This window comes from Colletotrichum costaricense, assembly GCF_030867565.1.
Source record: "Colletotrichum costaricense strain IMI 309622 chromosome Unknown Scaffold_29.1, whole genome shotgun sequence".
Taxonomy (NCBI): domain Eukaryota; kingdom Fungi; phylum Ascomycota; class Sordariomycetes; order Glomerellales; family Glomerellaceae; genus Colletotrichum; species Colletotrichum costaricense.
This window is the reverse complement of record NW_026848258.1, coordinates 55,322-77,392: the sequence shown is the minus strand read 5'-3', so window position 1 is coordinate 77,392 and position 22,071 is coordinate 55,322. Positions and strand designations below refer to the sequence as shown.

At 53.5% G+C, this 22,071-nt stretch overlaps 3 protein-coding genes across 3 annotated transcripts; 1 reads left to right on the top strand and 2 right to left on the bottom strand.

Moving 5' to 3' along the window:
* Positions 1-713: 713 nt before the first annotated feature.
* CCOS01_16291 (uncharacterized protein) lies at positions 714-10,705 on the bottom strand (the record flags this gene model as incomplete). The annotated part of the gene is made up of 7 exons (XM_060464428.1): positions 714-872; positions 949-1,099; positions 1,235-1,531; positions 1,753-1,784; positions 2,542-3,060; positions 3,116-10,464; positions 10,570-10,705. The coding sequence occupies 7 exons, from the start codon at positions 10,703-10,705 to the stop codon at positions 714-716; spliced, it is 8,643 nt and encodes a 2,880-aa protein (XP_060304924.1).
* A 2,249-nt stretch (positions 10,706-12,954) lies between these two features.
* CCOS01_16290 (helicase associated domain-containing protein) lies at positions 12,955-17,653 on the top strand (the record flags this gene model as incomplete). Its single annotated transcript, XM_060464427.1, has 5 exons — positions 12,955-13,702; positions 13,768-14,455; positions 14,507-17,221; positions 17,270-17,345; positions 17,411-17,653. The coding sequence occupies 5 exons, from the start codon at positions 12,955-12,957 to the stop codon at positions 17,651-17,653; spliced, it is 4,470 nt and encodes a 1,489-aa protein (XP_060304923.1).
* A 743-nt stretch (positions 17,654-18,396) lies between these two features.
* Positions 18,397-21,681, bottom strand: CCOS01_16289 (RNA recognition domain-containing protein; the record flags this gene model as incomplete). Its single annotated transcript, XM_060464426.1, has 1 exon — positions 18,397-21,681. The coding sequence occupies one exon, from the start codon at positions 21,679-21,681 to the stop codon at positions 18,397-18,399; it is 3,285 nt and encodes a 1,094-aa protein (XP_060304922.1).
* Positions 21,682-22,071: the final 390 nt, after the last annotated feature.

Here is a 22,071-nt window from a genome sequence, read left to right as displayed (position 1 = left end):
ATTCTTCCAGACCGATGAAGCATCTGGTTTAGACTGCCTACTGTGGAGATGTCTACTGGTTGTCCGCAGCACATTTTGAAGCAATGGTAAGGACAGTCCAGTAGTCCTTTGTATGCTTTGCCGTGGCCTTGTACTCTTCTGGTTGTGGTAGCCCTAGCCACAATGGGCTGACGCCGTCTGGAGTAGTACGGATGGATATCTTTAACAGCTGCGGGGACTCAACTGTAGTCGAATCAATGAGGATGGCTTAGATGCTGAAGTTCCATACGTCTCATTTTGGTTGGAAACATCTGTGTGGCCAATTTCCGATGTCCGTCGAACCAAACATTGTTTAGCCCGACAATCCCATTGGGTTGGTGGCCCACGCTTGATGAGTGCGGACAAGCACGCGGTGTATGACGCTTAGACTTCACCGAAGAGAAAGACGAAAACTGGCCCAGCTGGTGAACGATCTTGAGAAGGGTTGAAAAAGGGTATCTATCGTCAGACATGACCAGGAAAATGTCACGAGGACTCTCATGAATGTAGAACCGTAAAAGAATTGCTGCTACTCATTTTCGTTCCCGTAATTTGCCATGTCATCGATTTCCATTTTTCAATGCTACATGCCAAAGCCCTGCTGCGACAATAGGGACAGTAGGACGTAAAAAAAGAAGACCCAACCCGATGACTCCGAATGCAGCCGCCTAAGGACCGAGATCGATCGTGATCATCTATTTGGCCTCCTCCTCGCCCTCGCCCAACAGAGCGTTTCTCTTCGCCGTCTGTCTCTCCTGCTTGCGCTCGCGGGCAGCCTTGGTCTTCGCACGCTTGGCGTCCATCTCGTCCTTGAGAGCCTTCTCGCGGGCCTTCTCGGCCTTGGCACGGTGAATCTGTGAGGTATCCGGCGTCAGCCCACCACTCATCTCCAATATTGCGATCCAAAGATATAGTTGGGGCGAGACTTACGTGCTCAACGAGAGCACGCTTGTGCTTGAAGGCGTTACCCTTGCTGGAGTGGTAAAGCTCGTGGTAAAGGTGCTTGTCGATCTTGCCGGAGGCACGGTACTTCACCAGAAGACGGCGAAGGACACGGAGGCGGCGCATCCAGAGGACCTGGCTGTGATGGGGTCAGTATGAATTTCCGCCAGATGTATCAAATCGGTCCGCGAGCCGGAAGACTTGTGGATATCATTGTCGAACGTTCAAGGGGGTTGCCCAAGTGATATCCCAAGAGTAACCTCCAATAGCGGACCGATCGATGGGAATGGTGTCGACGAACCTGGGCATACGGGCCTCAGCGGTACCCTTGCGCTTACCGAAGCCACGGTGGCGACCGATGCGGCGAGCCAAGTTCAGCTCACGGGCACGGGACCGCGAGTGCATGGTCACGGGCTTGCGGATGATGAGGCCATCGGCGACGAGCTTGCGGATGGTCTGGCGAGAGTTGGCGTTGGAGATCTCGTTGACCTCGTTGGGGTCGAGCCAGATCTTGCGCTCACCGCAGCCGATGACCGACGCGGCGAGGCGCTTCTGAGTTCGCAGATTGACCCTGTGAAGACATTGGACATCAGCAATTTGTCCTTGGTGATGGGAGAAAAAAACATCGTCGTCCCGCCGTCGAATTGATGGATGCCGTCGTCGGTTTTTGTCGCCCCCGCGTGTCCCGGGCTTCGATAGACCCTAAATAAGGCTTGCCCGGTGCAGTAGGCGACGCAAATCGATTTGGGCTCGGTGGAAGAATGGTGTAGTGCTCGTGTCGTGATAACTTACATCTTGAATGCTGTCCTAGTCGATGGTCGTACCTACCGGGGGAGTCGAGGGTGTTGAAATTTCGAGAGGGGTGACAGGAGGCCAATTTTTCTGAAAGGCGAAGTGTGAGAGCAGAGTCGGGGCTGACTCTGTGTGGGCAATGTGGGGCGATGGGTAAGCGAGCCCGGAAAAATCGAGGCCACACTTTCGCTCTTAGGTCACGTGTCGTCAACGACATAGGCCCTTTGGTGTGTCTTAAGGGGCCGGTGCACGCAAATGAGAGATACATCAGGTACTTGCACTCCATGTTCAGGGCACCTCTGGAAGATTAACATTGCCCGGCAAGGATCCCAGCATATGTACCTCAGGTACCTTGAAATCTAATGTTGTCTTCCTATCCTCGCGTGAACGCTGGTTGAGGTGGTTTGGAGAATTAAACAATGAAATGGTTCTCGCCGAATTCATTGAAAATACTAATACCTTGACCCCGAGAGTCATTCAGCGGTAGCTACTGCACGAGACACGGAATCATGTTTAGTCTCGCTCGTCACTTTTGATTTCCTGGAGATATCTCAACTTTGATGGAGCGTCATCTCCATCAGATAGTGCAACCATGGCATACCTTCGTCTTCCAGGGCCGCAACAACCGCCTTACTCATTTTAACCTCAAGCTAGAGAGCGAATCATCTTTTTACTCAACAAAGCCGCTTAGTGATCACGTAAAACAAAACTTTTAAATTTCAATGTTTGCCCCTTCCTTTTACTACAACCTTCATGCCCTATCTACTTGCCAAACACATCCTCACCAACGTCGACCTTACCCACGCTCCAGATCTCCTTCTCGTCCTCGACCTCGTCGCTAGACAGACCCAGGCCCCCTTGGCCACCCTCAGCCTCTCTCCGCTCACGTGCTTGGGTACCCAGCCGCATTGTGACGCGCTTGAAGTAATCCTGCATGCTCCTCTTGGTGTTCGGCGGCAGATTGGCACTTTCGACGTACTTGTCAAAGACCCGTGTCTCATCGTCCACCACATTGAACAAAGCCATAAATGCAGCTTCGGCGGCTAGCTTGACTGGAATAACAGGGTCCCTGACACTGGCAAAGATGGGACCTGCAAGCGCAGCAACATGCGGCCTGACCATGTCCATGTCCACGCGGCTCATTGTGCGGACAATAACCAGAGCAAGTCGGCGCGAGTCGACAGGGCCTCCCGGTTGAATCGTGTTGGCAAGTGCCTCAAAAATCTTCTTGTTCGAGTCGAAAGACTTTGTCGAATCTGAAAGGAGATATTTGCCCGTGGCAAGGATGACATTGTCGGCAATGTAAGGCTGTGATACGAGTAAGTTTTGCGTTACTTAGAGGCCATCACAACGAATTACTTACGTTCTTGTGGGACATGCCCTGGCCAAGGAGGTCGGGCAAGTCGTCCGCGAGAGGACTTTCAAGGAGACTCTTCGGAGACTCCACGAGCACTGCGTTCAGCGCCAGTGCAGAAGAGTGACTCCAGTGGCTAGTCACAACTCTGTTCTTAAGCAACCCATTGGCAGCCTCCTCGGGAACATTCTTAATCAATGCTCCAAGCAGCTTGGCGTTTGTGATTGTCATAGCATCGTCCCTCTCGTCGGTATCCATGTCAATGAGACCCAAAACGGCGGTTCTCGATGTTTCGCCCATGTTGGCGCCAGCTTTGCTAATGACTTCGTAAAGTGCGCTGAGCATAGCCGTTTTGACACCGGGGTCTGATGTCTTGGAGCCAGTGACGAGCTCGGCAATGAGCGGATCGATACGTGGCGTGTACTTGATAAGAGTACCCAACGCCTTGGCCGCGCGGGCTCTGAGGACCTCGCTCGATGTGTCTGCAAGAGACTTAGCGAAGGTGCGCTGAAGCTGAGGCAAGAATGGCTTCAGTGCCGCAGGCATCTTTTCCAAAAGGTTGTTGAGAGTCAACAAAATGGCAGACTTGACGTCTGTAGACCTTTCGGAAACAACACGAATGAGTGGACCTGTTATTTGTGTAACAAACGGCTTCAACGAAGCCTCGCTTGTCCGGTCGACGATATCGGAGATAGCCAGAGCTGCCTGTGTTCTCTGCTCCGGCGTGCCATTCATAAGACCCTGCAGGAAGATGGGCAGGATGGCGTTGATACCCTTGGGGAGCTCGAACCCGGGCAAGTTCGCGCCAGCCACACCAACCTGCTGGAGAGTTTGTCTGGTGGAAATAACCAGGCCCTCCATCTCTTCTTTCTTGAGCTTTTTGGTGAACTCGCTAAGTGCAGCCCAGGCACCCTTGACAACGCTTGCGTCTCTATCATCGAAGGAGATGAGAAGCGACCGCACAATATCTTGATTGTAGCGCGAATAATCCACTTCGCCAGCGGCAAAGAACTTGCCCAGGTGGCGGGTCGTCGCTGCACGTTTCCGGTGATCGTCGTGCTTTGTAAGCTGAAGTAGTACGTTCATCACTGTATTGAGTCCGTCATACTCGTCGATGGACAGGATCACAGTATCGAAAGATGTCTCGAGATCCTCTCGCAAAGCCTCGTCCTCGCAGGTAATGATGTTCTCCATCAATGAGTTGATGATGTTGGGCAGGCGGCGGTTCATAGCAGCACCGGCCACCCTCGACAAGGAAGCGAGAGCCTTGGCGTTGAACGCAGAGATGGGAGGGGTAATAAGCGTGGGGATAAGATTGGGAAGAATGATGTTTGAGCGAGTCGTCTCAGTAAGGAGGGTAAGCAGGGCTGACAAGGCGTTGTCGGCGTTCTCATCGGAGCGAAGGAGGTTGAGCAGGTATGGAAGCACCTGGTCCACAGCTCTCTTGCCCAGGATCTGCTGGAGAGAATCGAAGGCTTCTGCGGCAGCCTCTCTAACATCAGCATCTGAGTCAGTGAGGGCTGTTCTGACGACAGAAATGAGCGTCTTCTCGTGGTCCTCCAAGGCATCCTCTGAGGCCGAGGCAATGAGTTCCTTGAGGGCAAGGCAGATACCCTGCTTCGCGTCTGTGTCGGTGGAGGTTTGCAATCCCTCCTCAAGAGTAGGCAGCAGGGTGGAGAGGACACCATCACCGGCTTTGCGGATCAATTCGCCAAGGGCATTGCTAGCAATGACCTTATGCTCCATGTTGGAGCTTCCCAAACGCTTGATGATGAGTTGAGTAAGCGTCGGCACCAACTCCTTAAGAATGCGAGGGCTGGAAACCAAGGCCTTCCACACAGCAACGGCAGCGGAGCGGACGGCGTTGGCGGTATCGCAGCGGCAAACATAGAGAGCAGAGAGAATCTTGTTTCTCTTTTCTTCGCCGAGGACCTCGCGAAGTGATGCTCCTGCCTCTCTGGCGCTCTCCTCGTCCTCCTCTTCATCCTCGGCCTTGCCACTGATACCTGTGAGGTTGAAGAGAAGGTCACCAACAAGCTCGACTGAGCTAAGACGAATGCGGTAGCTGTCATCGGCCAAGCCGCGTTCAAGCTCTGGAAGTAGCAGATCAACAGCGCGAACAGCAAAGTTCTTGACAAGGAGACGACCTGCACGAAGAGCAGTCTCGCGGATAGACTCCACATCATCAGCAAGACCAGACAAAATGGGAGGGATGATTCTGCCCAAGTAGTTTGCAAAGCTGTTGCCAAAGCAAACAGGGAGAAAGATGAAGAGGGACATGAAGCCTTCGCGAACAGCCGGCTTGGTCGACTCGACGTTTTGCAGAATGGTCGGGAGAGTCTCTTCGAGTCTGGTGGTACCCAAACCTGCGAGGACCTCGCTGAGAGCTTGGGCGGAACCGAGACGGTCGCCAGCGCCGTTGTCTGCCTTGAGGGTTTGCATAAGGCCAGGGATGAGATCCGGCAGGGCATCTTCTCCCAGCTTCTCCACAAGTGATCCCAAAGCTCTTGATGCGGTGGCACGAGTTGTGGGGACAGGATCGACGATGGCAAGCTTGAGTCCGGCAACAAGGATTGGCAAATGCGAGACCAAGTCTTTTCTCTCAGTGAGATGCGCAAGACTGCCAATGACTTGTGCTGCTTTGCGCTTGGTGTTTGAACGGTCGCCCAAACCACGTTGCAAGATTCTTGTGACCAGCGCCAGTGACGGAGCATCCAAGTAGTGCACGAATTGGACCTTGATCAGAGAATCCAAGGCATCATCCGTGTATCTAGTGGGGTCGCTGAGCGCTTTGAGAAGGATGTCGACAAGACCCTTGATCTCAGGGTTACTGATTACCTCGCCAAATCTCTTCAAGCTCTTGTTGGCACCCGAGCGGACCTCCTTGTGACTGTCGTTGAGAACACCAGTGAGAGGGGGGATGATATCGGGCAAACTCTGCGCCAGTTGGTTGGGGTCAAGATAAGCCATGGCTCCCAGCAGGTCACAGGCTCCCTTTTTACTACGCCATTGGTCATCGTCCAAACCGTTGAGTAGGGTAGGAAGGATCTTCTTGACACCATATGAGCTCAGCTTGCCGAAACAGGCCTTTGCTGCTGCCAGACAGGAGTCTCGGACGTTGGCGTTGGCGTCACCAAAGCCAGTAAGAAGCTGAGGAACGATTTGAATGACGTAGGGTTCGAAGAGACGACCTAGGATGGTGGAAAGAAGCTCGTACGCCAGGAGGGCGGCTTCTCTCTGGTTCGGCTCCTTTTTGTTTTCCATGGCACCCCTCAGTGTCATCATAATACGCTGGTCTTTGAGTGACGAAATGCCACGACCCTGAACGAGACCGGCAAGACCATAAGCAGCACCACGCTGCTCGGCATACTTCTTTGAAGTCAATAGGGTCTCAAGGACCTGAGCGAAGTACTTGGATGACTTGTCTCCGTAAGCCCGGACTAAAGGTGGCAGGCAATCAGCAATAGCATACTGCACGGTCTCGGAAGGCGTGCTCAAGGTCGCCAGCAGTCTGTCGATGACCACAGGAAGTTTTGAATCACCTGGGTTCAAGTGACGCGCTAGCGCACCATACATGATGATGACAGCTTCGTTAACACGGTCTGACGCTTCGGTATTCTTATCCGGACCTTCGAGCGTACGCTCGAATACCTTCATCAACTTGTCAACCATTCCCTTGCCATGCAGATCAATGGCGTGGATGGCTGCATCTAGCATCTCGCCACGGACGTTCGCGTTCTGGTCACCCAAAGGCCCGTTCTCAATCAAGAATTCAAAGAAAGGATCAAGCTGCTGCTTAGCCATGTGAGGGGCCAACTCCTTGAAAGCAGATCCAATGCCGTGGCGCGATTCCCAAGGATCTGCCAGATTGGTTTTCTTAGGCATGCCATATTCATCCAACTGAGGGACACGCGGTTTGGCGAGGTCGGTGTATGAGGCTTTCAAAGACTCCAAGATAGGCTCCAGCGTCGAGTTGTGTGCCTTGCAGGCTTCAGCCAAGGCCCGGGCTGCGGCTCTACGGAGCTGACCGTCAACACTATCCAAGTAGACGAGCATCTTGGCTGGAACCTCTTCAGACAGGGCAAAGCCGCTTTCTTCCCAGATCTCACGACCAAGCTCCACATTCTCTTCGATGTCGTCGTGACATGCGATCCAAATTTCGTTGGAGAAATTGGATTCGCTCATATCAACTTCGGAGCTGATAGCCTGCAGCACAGCAGTTCTCACGCTGACTTGAGGAACGATGGATCCCTTAGCCAGGGCGGCGATTTCCTCGGATGTCATGTTAGGGGCAACGCATCGGCACATGTCAGCGAAGCAATCCTTGATGATCTTGTAATGCTGAGTATACTGCTGCATGGCCATTATCAGAGAGGATATAACCTCCAAGCGAGGCGTTGCCGGGTCTTCGCAGATATTCGTATGGAAGGAGAGAAACTCGATGGCGAGAACAAGTTGAGCATCTCGATCGTCAGCAGATGAACCGAAGCCTCCGCTTGCGAGAACGGTAAATACTAGGGGAAGGGCGTAGATGAGAGACACCGTATCGAAAGGACGTTGCTCGCCGGCAAATCGCAGTCGGTAGAGCACTCGAGTGACGAGTACGTCGACGGGCTCTTCCTTGTAGTGCTCGGGTAGGGCACTAACCTCACGAGCGCGCAAGGTGGCCACTCCGACGAAAGGTCTCATAGGACCAAGGCGGCTGGTGGTACGGTCTGAGCATGCCAGGTAAGCCAGGGGAGCAGCATCGCCTGTGAGAAGACCAGCACCAGCGTCAATGACGTCCAGAAGAGCCTTGACAGCAGGTCCAATCCAAAGAGCGGACTCGGTTGGGGGTCCGGTTGCAAGACTCTGAATAATGCCAATGCCGCGTAGGAGTCTTCCCTCGATACGACGAACCGTGTCGCGGATTCCGGCCTCCTTCTTAAGCTGAGCATTGACCTTCGCTGTTTCCTCGGCAGTAAGCTTCTTTTGTTGGCCCTTTTTCTGGGCCAATTGCGATCTCAGCTCAGCCTCCCATTTCAGAATATCGTAGTCCTTATTGTTCTTGTCGGGTACAGTTGTCTGTGCCTTCTTCGCGAGGACATCCACGAAAGCAGTTCCCTCGGGGGTTCGGAAGATAGCAGCTTCAACCGGACCAATGGTGCGCAGTTCCTCGGGTTCCAGATCTCGGCGTATAATCTCGACAATCTTGCTGGTCATGGTATCGGGAGATACAAAGGCAAGCTCTGCCGCGGCGTTGCAGGCGGCTTGCTTCACTGCCTCTGATTTCTGGTCGATAGAAGTCCTCTCTGAAATCTCCTGCAGCAGGTCGCCCTCAATTTGGCGTGCCATTTCTCCGGGATCTCTTTCAACACGCAAACAAAGTTCAATCCAGCTTGTGCGGGGAACAAGCTCCTGTCTGGCGAGTACGAGCAGTGAGCAGAGCTGTTGATCTACGGCCTCTCGCACAGAGGTCTGTGAGTCTTCTGGCAGGCCCTTTGAGTTGACACATATGGCACGAAGAACAAGATGAAGGTTCGATTTGTCGGTTTTGGACAAGATAGCCGCGCTATCCTTGTCACCACTTTCCAGAGTTTCGAGCCAGTGCCAAATGCCACTCACGATAGCCTGCGAAACAAGTGCAGGTCTGATGACATAAACCTTGGTCAGACTATCTGACGCGATCTGTCTCGTCTTGGGGGTAGCCACAGAGGCCACAATGGCGTAAATGAAGGCCTCGGCCCAGGCCACGGCAACGGGCTTCGGTGTCCTCTCGGATAAATGCTCCGCAGCGGCCGCCAAAGCTCGGGAGAACCAAGTAAGCTCGTCTTCGGCTGTGATTTTACCGTATACACGAGGATTGAGCAGGAACGAGGGCTTCGGTTCAAGAGCGAGACACTGTCCAGTAACGGAGACTTTGGCAAGTGCTGACTTGAGCGCTGATGATACATTGGGTTGCTGCGACCACAACGTAAGGGTGATAGCGATGAAGGCGCCAACCGTAAGGTTATTTTGAGCTGCAACCAGAGGGTTGGCGACAATCTCGTTGTAGGTATCGAGAAGCTTGGGCACAGTAGCTTCGGCAAACTTGACAGCGTTTGCTGAGAGAGCGCCAGAGGCCGAAGCCAGGTTGTAAATCTCACCAAGGCGCAGAAGCCAGATGCGCCGTGTGGGAAACTTCTTGTCAGAAATACCCTTCAGGCATGCGTCAATGACCGGCTTGGCCACTTCAACGTCATTTTGGACTAAGTAGCCGGCCGATCTTGCGAGGGCCGACGTCTCAACAACGAGGGCGGCTTCATTTCCTTCCTTGGCTGAGACGGCCGCCAGAGCCGTTGCAATCTTGTCGGCGGTAGTCTTGGATAGTGGAATTGCCTCTAGCATTTCGCAGTGAAGGATTCTGTGGTCTGCTGATGCCAGCTTGCCACCCTTGACCGGCCCTATAATCTCCTCTGATATCTTTTCGAGTGCCTTTTCCTCGTGGCTCCGGGCAGCAAGGGCGTTGAAAGCCTTGACTGCCCCAGTACGAGTAATAGCGTTGCTGGACTTCACATTCGAGAGGATAGGTTTCAGCAAGTTGCCGACCAAGATTTGGGAAAGGTCGTAGTCCTTGGGAAGGCAGCCGATCAAGGGGATAAGAACATCGCTCAAAACAATCTCAGGGGCCCTGAGCAAACCCTTCTCGAGAGGTGGGATGATCTCCTTGGTGAGTTCTTCAAGAGTGACGAAGTCAAGGAAGAAGTCCTGGAGGCCGGACGCTACGTGGGCCGGTAGTGCCGTGCGTGAACCAATTATTTCTCTGACGTAGAAAGCGAAATACTGGGATTTCTGGGCCTCGAGGGCTGGCTTGACGGCAGCGATTCTCGAACTGACGCCAGCGATGATGCCCAGAAGAGGTGCTTTCGCTGCGGAAGGCTGCGCGGCCTTTGCCGTCAGGAGTTGGACAGCATCTTTGAGGGCCTTCTCGGGGTTTTGGTGCTTCGAGAAGAGCTTGCGCAGTCCTCGCCGGGTGACAATGATGGCAGAATGGGCCATACCACCCTTGGCGGCGGGTTGAAGACACTTGTCCAGAGCATCAGCAACACTCAGGAGAATCTGAGAAGCGAACTTGTCCCAATCAGAGGTCTTTGCAAGGTGCTGCATGAGCAAACTGCACCATTCGACGAGAACAAAGGCATTGCTCGCGGCGATGGCAGGTTTCTGTGACTCTGCGCGCAACGCAGCGATGAAGGCACTGAGGACATCAGGCTCAAGACCCTTGTCCAAGATGGCGGAAAGACATTTCTGAACAGCGAGTCGCGAGGGTCGGTCGGTGTAAAAGGCATGAGTCCAGAATAGTAGCTGGACAAGCTTGCGGGTAGATGCCGCGTCGGTGTCTGTAGCAACAAGATAGATTCAGCATCCTGTCTTGGAGAGATGATGTGCGCGGTGGCCGTGATAGGAACGTCACGGAGGGCAAGGGCGCAAAGAAGAGTTCGTACCGGCGTTGGATATCCTTTCCTCAAGAATGCGCAAATGCGCTATTCTTGTCGAGGTTGAGGAGGAAGTCAAGGCGGATCTCGTGGCAGCGAAATCGACAGAGCCAGAGCTAGAGCCATTGGCGACGACTTCAGTCATTTTGGCGGAATTAAGGGCGGACAGAAGGCAGCATTGGGGGCAAGTCGGCCAGCTGAACGGTCGACAAGCAGGAGAAGGGTCGTCGTCGGATTTCGTATGCGGATCGGGGGAAGGACGACGTCGAGTTGAGCAGAGGAGTGAGGTGGTGATGAAGTGAAATAAGAGGCAGAAACAAACGAGAGGTTCGCCGTTGGCACAAATTGTCAGGCAGCGGAGAGAGTGGTACCTCGAAGTAGCCGTTGATGCAGTTGGGTACGGTGCAAGCGGATAGGGTCAGGTCAGGTCACCTTACAGGTACTTTAGCACTGGGCTGGGATTATTTGCAGTTGTGCCGCCCTCCTTAAACCTCAGTCCAGTGGGAATACTTTTTCTGCCGAACGCAGCTTGACGGATGAGGTACCTGAAGTTCAGGTACTTGGGTAGGGTTGTGTGGCCCGGCGACCGAATCGAATGGGGTGGAGGGGTTGATGATCCATATGAGGCAGGCGGTGACCATGGTATCAGTTATCCCACCTCAGATATGTACAAAGTACCTGCCCTTTGATACGCAGCGACTAGGTAATGTAGGTGGGAGGTTCCAGCTCGTCGTGGCGGGGCAGAGATGCTTGACCAGCGGCTACGATCACTCATGATGGCTCATCCAGACTCACCAATCGCCATGCGTTCGTTTGCTTCCATTATCAGAGATGACCTGAGGTAAGGCTATGATACAATCTCTACCTCGGTAGGCTCAGCCGTCGACGAAGATAAATTTGCCCGTCTCTACGTCCCCCCGAACCATCATACAATCACTCGTCTTGTGATGCAGACAATGCATTTCTTACTTCTCTGCCACCACAGGCATGGTTCATAGTGCTGGAGCTCTCTCAGAACCTTGACTGGTGACGCAGGGGCAGCTCCCATGAAGCCCTAGCTCAAGGCAATGCCCAGGTATCTGCTAGGGAGCCACAGAAGTTAGGGGATTGTTACTGACCGGTCTGACTCAAAGAGGAGGGAAAATATTGAATTTTCCCTTCTTTCACTCACTCCAGCCACAATGGAAAAGAGAGGAAAGTACCTTATTCTCCACAGAAAAACTGCCCAGTCTTACTCCTATGTACTGCCTGACTTATTAAGGTCGGTTGGGTCCGTAGGTTTTGCTGGATCCCCCACCATTTAGTACCTGATGGGACCTGAGCATCTTCCAGACTTTCATCGGTGGTTGTTGTTCGGTTTGGCCTTGGGCGCAAAATCATTACCTTTGCATGTCGCGACCTATCTGGATTATAAGCCACGTGCAGTGCAGCATACCAACTGAACAGTAGGTAGAGAGGAACCCGTATCAGCTCAAAAGCTACCGGAGACACCTGCTGCCTACCCATCTACTTACCAGAGTATCTCCTCACAAATACATCATCATCATCATCCATCCATCCATCCCGTCCTCTACTATTTCGTGGATCCAGCCAGACATGGTAGCGTAGGCCACGTTTTAGCAACCTCAAATCCACCTTAGCCTTGCCAATTCCCAATACCGCCGACGGCCTGTCACTCCGTCCAGAATTTGGCGCCCAGTGTGCCAGGCAGGCACCCGACACCCGACTTTGCGGCAGAGACACACTCTCTTTGGGCTCACTCACTCACAAACACCCACTCACTGAGGTGCTTTACGCGTTGCACTCACTACCTTACCTCGCCTTCGCCCCGCCTCTTGCAAGCAATTCTGCCAGGGCCATTTATCAACCCTGACAATGCTAGGAGCCCAGCCACACCGTTGACATCACTCTACCTTGCCTGCCTACTCTACCACACTCAAATCGCCTCACACACCAAGCTACCAGGTAATTATTGTCACCTTCATCCCGGAGTGTGCTTGGTTTGCGCTCACTTGCCTCACACACTCAACCATATATTCTTGCTCACTCATGATAGGACCTCAGGAGGATTCAACGCCATCTCCGGCTGCTTCACCAGTCTTTGCCTTCCTACCGCCCCCTTCCGGTCCTTGGACCCTTCATTTTCCGCCTCCGTCTCCGCCTTCGCCTCTCGGCTCGGCTCCCTCTCCAGTCCTTCCCGTTTCTTCGACTGATTCTCCAACCTGAACTCATACCCCAAACTGCTTGCTTCTCACTAAGCAGCCCTCACACTCGGATTTTTGGACGCCACCAATCTTGCTTTCGACATTTTGCAGACTCACAAAACTCGGACCGGTTGCTAGTCGCAACTGATACCTCCTTCTCCTTCTTCAGCTTCACCCTACCGACCTTATCATGGCCGGTGCAAAGAAGAAGAAGAAGCCCGCCGCCAACCCGGCCAGAGGCTTCGCCACCACCTCCGTTGCATCATCCAAGCCTCGGACCGAACCCGCTGAAGGAGCCGATGCCGCTGCTGCGGCCCGGGCTGCCACTGTCGCTCCGGATGCTAGTTCCAAATCGGATGCCCCGTCAACTGATCCTCAGTCTTCCACCAATGGTGCTGGTGACAAAGCTGCCAAGGCGGAACTGAGCCCCGAGGAGTTTGAAAAGCAACTTGACGAGTCCGAATTGCAGCTCATGGTGGAAAAGTATGCGCAAAAGACCAAGCGGGATGCTCAACGCCAGCGCACCAGGCTTGAGACTGATCGCCGCCTGCTCAGAGGCCAAGCCGACACTGTCAACTCGAGGAAGTGGTTGCCTCAGGAGTTGATGGACCAGGTCCTTGATCTGATTCAAGCCGAGAGCCGCTTTGCATCGTCAAGTGTATCTACAGAGACCTCTGCGAATGGAAAGTTGCTGCCGGAAGAGGATATGACCATCAAGCTATGGACACTTCAACAGACACTCGCTAGTGTTGGTTTTCCAGAGGAACGAGTTCAGGCTGTGATGCGGCACATTCTTGATATTGCGCCGAACATTCCATCTTTCACCAAAGATAGCCTTTGGGGTCTTGAAGAAGCCCTTGACTGGCTGGCGAGAGAGTGTCCAAGTGATGAGTTGCCTGATTACGAGGGTCGAGGGAACAAGAGCGTTAGACAGTTAGGTAAGCTACGATTTTGTGAAATTCAAAGCCCTTGCCAAAGAAGCAAAACTGACCAGACTCGTCAGATACACCGGCTGAGAGCCCCTTGCCTTCAGGAGCCACAACTCCTGTACCTGATGGACGCCAGAAGCCTGGTCAAGCATCCAAAAACGGCAACAAGAAGAAGGCCGTGGTGACTTGCGACATTGACATTGAGCCAGATGAGCTGGTTCCTGTTTATCTCGAAACAAAGATCAAATTATTTGAGCTTGAGAAAAGTCAACAAGGAAAACGAAAGCAGAACAGCAACAAATTTGAGGCAAGTGACGGGGCAGATCTGCAAGCCGAGCTCCGCGCCAAGATTGTGAGGATCGAGAAGGACGTCCTCTTCGACAAGTTTGCTGCGGAGCAAGAGTGGAAGACCAAGAAGGTGGTCTTGGAGAAAGAGTTTGCAGCCGCAAAAAAGCAACAAGCCCAGGAGGAAAAGGAGAAGGAGCCTCCAAAGGCGGTCGCCGAAGCATCTGGATCTTCTGATGGAGACATCAACGACGAGGCCGAGCGTATCGCTGCTGAGATTCTGGCACAGAACGACGACGATGACGATGGCGGTCTTGGTGATCTCTTTGCCAATCTGCCTGTCACCGAAGTGGACGCCACGGGCAAATCAAGCACGGTGCTTAACGGCACAGACGGCGTCAAGATTACCATTCGGGATTTCGGAAAATGGACCGGTGTCTCCCCTATGCGGGCTTTGGAAGAGGCCTGCAGAGCGAGGTATGGCATTTCAATCATTGATGCTTGATACTCATGCTGACTTTGTTTCAGGGACGCCTCCACGAGGATCAACTACCGTCTCATTTCAGAAGTTCCTTTTGCTAACCGTCACTCTGTCTCCATCGCCTGGGCAAAGCCTCAGGAGGTCCCATCCGCATCTCAGGACGATACAGTTGACGTCGTCAATATTCCGTCAAGCTTCAGCTTCAGCATGAAGTCCATCGCCACTCCCGACAAGAAACAGTCGGAAGCATACGTCGCAACGTGGGCCTTGTTCTACATCTTCGGCACCTCAGCAAAGGAAGAGAAGGTCGGAATGAGGTTGCCTCATGTATGGCGTGAGTTATGGGATGAGCTTGCAGAAGCCAGAAAAAGCCAGCTGGACTCAAAAGATCGAGAGGCAATTAGAGAGTTACGGGCTCTTGTGCGCCAAAGACAGGATCAGGAACTGGAGGATGGCGTCATTCTCCCCAACGCCTTCAGGGGAAGGGCCGCTGCCCGCAACCAGAACGACAACAAAGACGAGGCAGCTCAAGAGGCCGCCAAGCGTCTGTCCAATGGGCCTGAATATTATCAAAATATTTGGGCTCAGAAGATCAACACTCCTAGGTATCAGACCATGCTCCAATCCCGCATGCAGCTTCCCATGTGGAATTTCAAGCAGCAAGTCACGGATGCCGTGGACAGAGAGCAAGTCGTCATTATCTGCGGAGAGACTGGCTGTGGCAAGAGTACCCAGGTGCCGGCCTTCCTCTTGGAGCACCAGTTGGCCCAAGGTAAGCCATGCAAGATCTTTTGCACTGAGCCGCGTCGAATCTCAGCCATCTCGTTGGCTCGCAGAGTCAGTGAAGAGCTCGGTGAAGGCCGTAATGATCTAGGCACGCCCAGGTCATTGGTAGGCTACTCCATCCGTCTCGAAGCCAACACTTCTCGCGAGACCCGGCTAGTCTTTGCGACTACGGGTATCGTTATGCGAATGCTGGAAGGTTCGAATGATCTTCGGGAGGTCACTCACCTGGTCCTGGACGAGGTTCACGAGAGGTCCATTGACAGTGATTTCTTGCTCATCATCTTGAAGAAGCTAATGCTGAGACGCAAGGATCTGAAGGTGGTTCTCATGTCAGCCACAGTCGACGCCGAGCGTTTCTCCAATTACCTCGGCGGAGCGCCTGTTCTGACAGTTCCCGGACGTACATTCCCCGTTCAAGTCAAGTACCTGGAGGATGCTATTGAAACAACCGGTTACACCGTTGGCCAGAACCCTCAAGAGAAGATGGTTGATCTCGACGATGATGTTGTCGAGGCGGAAGCCGAAGGACCCAAGTCCACAGTCGGAGCTGATCTTTCAGCCTACTCCGCCAAGACCAGGAACAGCCTTGCCCAGATGGACGAATATCGAATCGACTTTGATTTGATTGTACAGCTAATTGCCAAGGTTGCCTCCGCGCCCGAGTACATCCCCTACAGCAAGGCGATCTTGGTCTTCCTTCCGGGTATCGCAGAAATCCGGACCCTGAACGACCTGCTCTCCGGTGACCCTTCGTTTGCGCGCGACTGGCTCATCTACCCGCTACACTCCACTATCGCGACCGAGGACCAAGAAGCCGCTTTCCTTGTGCCGCCTCCCGGCGTGCGCAAGATAGTGCTAGCAACCAACATTGCCGAAACCGGCATCACGATCCCTGACGTGACTTGCGTTATCGACACGGGCAAGCATCGCGAGATGAGATTTGACGAGAGAAGACAGCTCTCCCGCCTCATCGACACCTTCATCTCCCGCGCCAATGCAAAGCAGCGCCGCGGGCGAGCCGGACGTGTACAGGAGGGCCTCTGCTTCCACATGTTCACAAAGCACCGGCACGATGCCGTCATGAGCGACCAGCAAACTCCCGAGATGCTGCGTCTCTCGCTGCAAGACTTGGCGATCCGCGTCAAGATCTGCAAGATCGGCGGCATCGAGGAGACGCTGAGCGAAGCCTTGGATCCGCCTTCGGCCAAGAACATCCGCCGCGCTGTGGATGCCCTCATTGATGTCAGAGCCTTGACGCCTGCCGAGGACCTGACGCCTCTGGGTAATCAATTGGCCAGGCTGCCTCTGGATGTCTTTCTTGGCAAGCTCATCTTGATGGGTGCGATCTTCAAATGCTTGGATATGGCCATCACAGTCGCCGCAATCCTATCCTCCAAATCGCCATTCACAGCACCATTCGGTCAGCGAGCTCAGGCCGACCTTGTCCGCAAGGGCTTCCGCAGAGGCGATTCAGATCTCCTTACCGTCTATAATGCCTACCTCGCATGGAAGCGCGTATGCCAATCGAACACCGCTTCTGGTGGCAAGGACTTCCAGTTCTGTCGCAAGAACTTCCTCAGCCAGCAGACCTTGGCCAATATTGAAGACCTCAAGGGTCAGCTGCTAGTCTCGGTTGCAGACTCTGGCTTCCTCATGCTGACTGACGAGGAGAGAAGAGCGCTCAATAGAGTACGCTACGGATCCAACTCGAGAGGGGGACGACGCAACCAGAGCTTCTTTGACATTCCCCAACGCGTGAGCATCAACAGCGAAAACGATGCCATCACCACAGCAGTCATCACATGGAGCTTCTATCCCAAGCTTCTGGTGCGGGAAAGCCCGGGAGCCCGAGGTCTACGCAATATCAGTAACAACCAGTCAATCAGTCTTCACCCATCCTCTGTCAACAAGGGACACAATGAGCTCAAGTGGCTGTCTTACTACCACATCATGCAATCGAAAAGGCAAGTTTCCTTGTTACTCAGCCTACGAAGTGCATAGACAAGAAGCTAACAGGCCAACAGCGTTTATCATGCGCATGAGACGACGGTGGCTGACCCCTTTGCCATTGCTCTCCTGTGTGGTGACGTCCGAGCCGACGTGAGTATCTCCTTGTCAAGCTTGAAGCCCAATTTCAGGAACTAATCCATTTTCCCCCCACATAGATGTTCTCCGGTGTGCTCGTCCTCGACGGTAACCGCTGCCGCTTTGCCCTGCCCGACTGGAAGACGATGCTCGTTATCAAGGTCCTCCGCACCAGGCTTCGCGAGCTCCTCACTCGCTCCTTTAAGCAGCCCGGCAAACTGCCGTCGGCACAGCATGAAAGATGGTTGGCCATCTGGCAAAAGATTTTCTCGCAGGAGGCCAATAAAGAAAGGGACATGACTGCGAGTGTCAGCAAAACATAGAATGTTTGCAGCATTCGCTTGTCCTAGGACGATAACCGTCTACACGGAGGCCGTCCTTCTGGAGGGGTGAAAGGAAGCAAGCAGCCTTGTGCATGATCCTGTCAAGATGTTTCTGCCTTTGTAGGCCCAGGAGATCCTGTTGCTAGCTGATGTGTTGTATACACGAGGGCGGTACATTGTACGACGCCTATGGCCATGCATCTTTTCATCTGGGGAATCATTTGGAGAGTCAGAGCAGCCAAAGTTGGATGAGATAGCATGTCCATTGATGGATACAGTCCTTGGGGTGGCCGCGAGGCCAACATCGCTGGCACTGTTTTACCGAAAGCCATTGAGGGAAGGCAGCAAGCACACTGAAAAGAGCACCAGCTGTGCCTTGTGTATGGTGGACAATGACAGACTACATGTAATTATCAAGCCAACAACAGATGCTTGTACTTGTGTCTCGCTAGCCTCACTCCGCAAAGTACACTCTGCCTCTTGCAACCGCACATCAGTGGAAGGTTCCGAATCACAAAGGATGGCTTGTACAGCAAACAGATCAAGTTAGACGCAAGTACGGAACCTAGGCTAGCTGGGGGACAAGTCAGTCGAATAATTAGATGACAGAGCATTAGGCACTTGATATTAACCCCTTTGATGTTGAGGCATGATAAGATATGTATAAGTGTGTGTTTCTGTGTTTGCCAGGACTCCTACTCAAATGCAAGAGTCATAATACCATTTTCCCATAAACGCCGTAATTATTGACGGTCTTCCACGACCGGACCACTGCCATTTTCCCCCACACTTTCTCCGTCCTTGGGCGCATTAGTTGTAGTAGTTGTAGACATAAGCAGAGCCTTGAAGTCGGCATTGCTCTTCATCGGTTTCCGAGTCTCTGTTTCCACACCAGCGCCATTGACTTTGGATTCTGGTTGTGGATTTGCGGCAGGGCCACCCTCTCTCACGCTCAAAGCCTTGGGCATAAAACCCAATCCTCCCCTCTTGGCACCGCCCAAGACTGGCCGCTTGACAGCCGTGGAAGGAGGGATAAAGGCAGGGCCGGTCCCAGCCTTCTTTGGTGCCGCAGTCTTGTCAGTCTGCTTCTTGCCGCCAGTACCGTACACAATCTTCTCTGTCCGGAATTCTCCTTTTGCCCGTTTCAGCTCCTCAACAGATCCGGTTCGCAACTTGCGACCATCTAAAACATAGCCGTCGAGCTGGAGCATGGCGCGACCGGCACTTGGTTCGTCTTCGAACTCGATCTTGGCGCCACCATGACTAGGCTGGAGAACGAAGCTCTTGAAGCCCCCCACCTTCTCAACAATTTCCTTCACCCGCGCGTCGTTGACAGTGTCTGGGATATCTAAAAGTGCGATGGTCCGTGAGGCGATCTCGGCGCGACTTGGCCCACCTTGAAGGCCAGTCGCATCACCATTGCTGTCTCCCATCGTCGCGTCTCCGTCATCGTCTCGACTTGGCGCCGGAGATGCGCCCTCTTTCGAAACAGCCGCTGACCTCTTGTAGATGCTGGGTGTTGACACTTGTACGGCGATGACGTTGCCGCGGAAGTTGACGTTGTTCAGCCCAGAAGCAGCCTTCTCGGCCTCCTCCTTGGTTCTCATTTCAACATAGGCTGCTCCATGGCCTTTACCTGCCATGTTTTTCGGGATGCTGACGCGCTTCACAGTTCCGTATTTCTCGAAAACCTTATGGACGTCATCCTCGCTGGCCGCAGGGTCGAGATTGGTGACGTGAAGTTCTCTGCCTTCCTCGATGGCGCCATCACGCTTCTTCGCACGGGACGGATCAGAGTACATGGCCGATAATTTGAACTTTCCATCGAGAAGAGTACCATGCTTTGCAGTTGCTTTAGCAGAAGCCGAACGATCGCGAAATGTCACGTAGCTGAAGCGTCGGCGAACGTTACCCTTCAAGCTGGGCATCCTGATACTCAGTATCTCGCCGCAATCCTTGAAGAGGCTTGCGATGTAGGCCTTGTCTGCTGTGGGCGGGTAGTTGGTGACGAAGAGGGTCAGATCAGTTCCGGGTTTGACGTTGATTTGGGCCGGTCCGAAGTATTTCCCGTCTCGGAGCAGAGCCGATTGAGCCTCCTCCGGGGTCCTGAATTCTACCATGACCGTCTGGGTGTTGTCTGAAGGGTCAATGGCAGGGTCCGTAACGTCGACAATGTGGCCGTACTCTTTGAAGTATTGGCGTATTTTGGTCTTGGTTGTTTCCGCAGGAAGGTTGCTAACGAGAACTGATGTGTTCTCTCGATCCCTTTTGAGGCTCTGATTCTTCAAGGCTGTCTCGGCCTCTGTGGCCTCACTTCTGGGTCGTTTGTTGGTAGTATCATCGGCTGTATCAGTCTCCGCTTCCCGCTTCCTCTTAGAGCTGGAAGACGCGTCATCATCCACCGCTTGAACTGCATAGGCATTTTGCTGTTCTTGCTGAGCAGCATAGTACTCAGCGGCTTGAGCTGCCTCTCTCTCTCGCCGCTTGGCGACCTCCTTGCGGGATTCGTAGACCGTGTCAATAGCAATGCGAACCGTACTGGGGAGCTCGTAGTCATTGCAGTGCTGGACGTAAACGTCAATGACCCTCTCAGGCCAGTCTAAGCTCTTACGCTTGATGGCCCTTCCGAGGACAGCTGTAGCCACCGACGGCACTCTTAAGCCAATCGCCGCGGTGGACGGTGTTGGGCTGCGGTCTTTGCCGTTGGCGGCAAACACCATCATTTCCCAAAGGTAGTAGTTCAGCCAGAAGTCATAGCTATCGGCATATAGCTGCTTTTCGGCCAGCTTGTGCCACTCGCTTCTCGCTTCGTCGACGTTGCGTTTCTTCTCGGTTAGATACTGAATGTAGATGCGCTCCAGACGGAAATTAGGATCGCCTCTGTAGCTATCGCTGTAACGGTGTTTGGCCTCCTCAAGAGATTCAAGTGCAGCGCGCAAGCCCATATCAGCGACATCAACGTCCTCGTCGGTTGCATTCAGATCCATTGCCTTTCGCTTGAGGAACCCGCACCAGGCCGCGTACATGTCGATGAGCGCCGTCATGCCATTTTTATAAAGCTCAGGGTTGCTCGTCGCCTTGTGTTTGATCTGCTCGATCTCGTTGAAGGGGAGCTTGGCGTCTTCAGCGGTTAGGATGTAGCGCGACCAAATGGCCCCTGACCACGGGCAGTGGTCAACAGCCCGACGCAAAACATCAACCATACCCTGGGGCGATTGTGCATATGTCCCAGAGGTAGATAGAAAGCGGACATATTCATTCCAGGTGGTATCGTCGAAGGCAAAGGTGCCGGTCAAGGCTCTGGCGTAAAGTCCCCGGCAGAGGTCACCCGTAGCCTCTGCCTGCTTATTGCTTCTCTTGCTCTGAGCGCACTCCCACTCAAGATATTCTCTGAGGAGATTGCGGTAAGCTTCGTCCTTGCCCTCACGGGACGCTTGGCGCAGCTTAAATTCGTAGTCGTCACGATCCTCGGTCAACTTCTTGGCCTCTTGTGATTTTGGATTTGCAGTGATTCCCTGCATAGTCTCCTCCCAGGCGGCTTTGTTATAGGTCGATAAAAACTCGGAAAAGTCTTGCATGGTACTGTCGCGGGTTACATGTGGAACCTGCAGTCGATCGGTGTAGAGGAACGTGATGCGGCGGATTCCCTCGGCGGTGCGCGAGCGTGCGAGCAGCCCACTTTCCAGTGATATCCATCGGTTCCAAAGTTCGTGACTGTCGTTGATTCGGAATAGGATGGCCTCGTAGCCTTGCTGCCATAGCGAGAGGGCAGCGTTGAGAGAAAAGAGCTCGCAGCCCATGCGGCGTTCCTCGTCGGGCCATCCTGCTTCGTAAGACTGACTGTCGACATAAAGGGACCAAAAGTAATCGCAGTATGCGCGCCAGACTTTGACGCTGTTGGGTTCGGCCTCGACGGCATGTTTGAACAGCTCGATGACATGAACGCGCTTCTCTAGATCGTTGGCGTGTCGACTGTTCTCAGCGACGTAATCCAACCATTTGTCCTCCCCTACCGGCAGGGTCGCCATCTTGCAGAAATCGTGAGGTCGTCAACAGACGAATCATGGGAGGAGCAGTCGTCACAGAGTGTGGTTCAGTCGTTCGCTTGCGCCAGACTCATGCACCGAGGGTGTAAAATTGAGGATGATGCGATGCCGACGGCGGCGACGAGGGGAGGTGGGTGTGGTTTGTCAACGGGGACGTGGACGACGAGTTTTGTTGAAGAAAAGTCAAGCTTGGACGGTCGGCGCGTGTACGAGCTTCGGAAGCTGCTAGCAACGATGAGTATTCGCAATCGAAGAATTGAAGTCGCGGTAGCGGCAGCGACACAGACTGCGGCTCTAGTTCCTCGCAAAAGGAGAAATACAGTGTTGGCCAGCAGCAACGACGAGAACGGATTGAAAATTAAAACGTGGTCA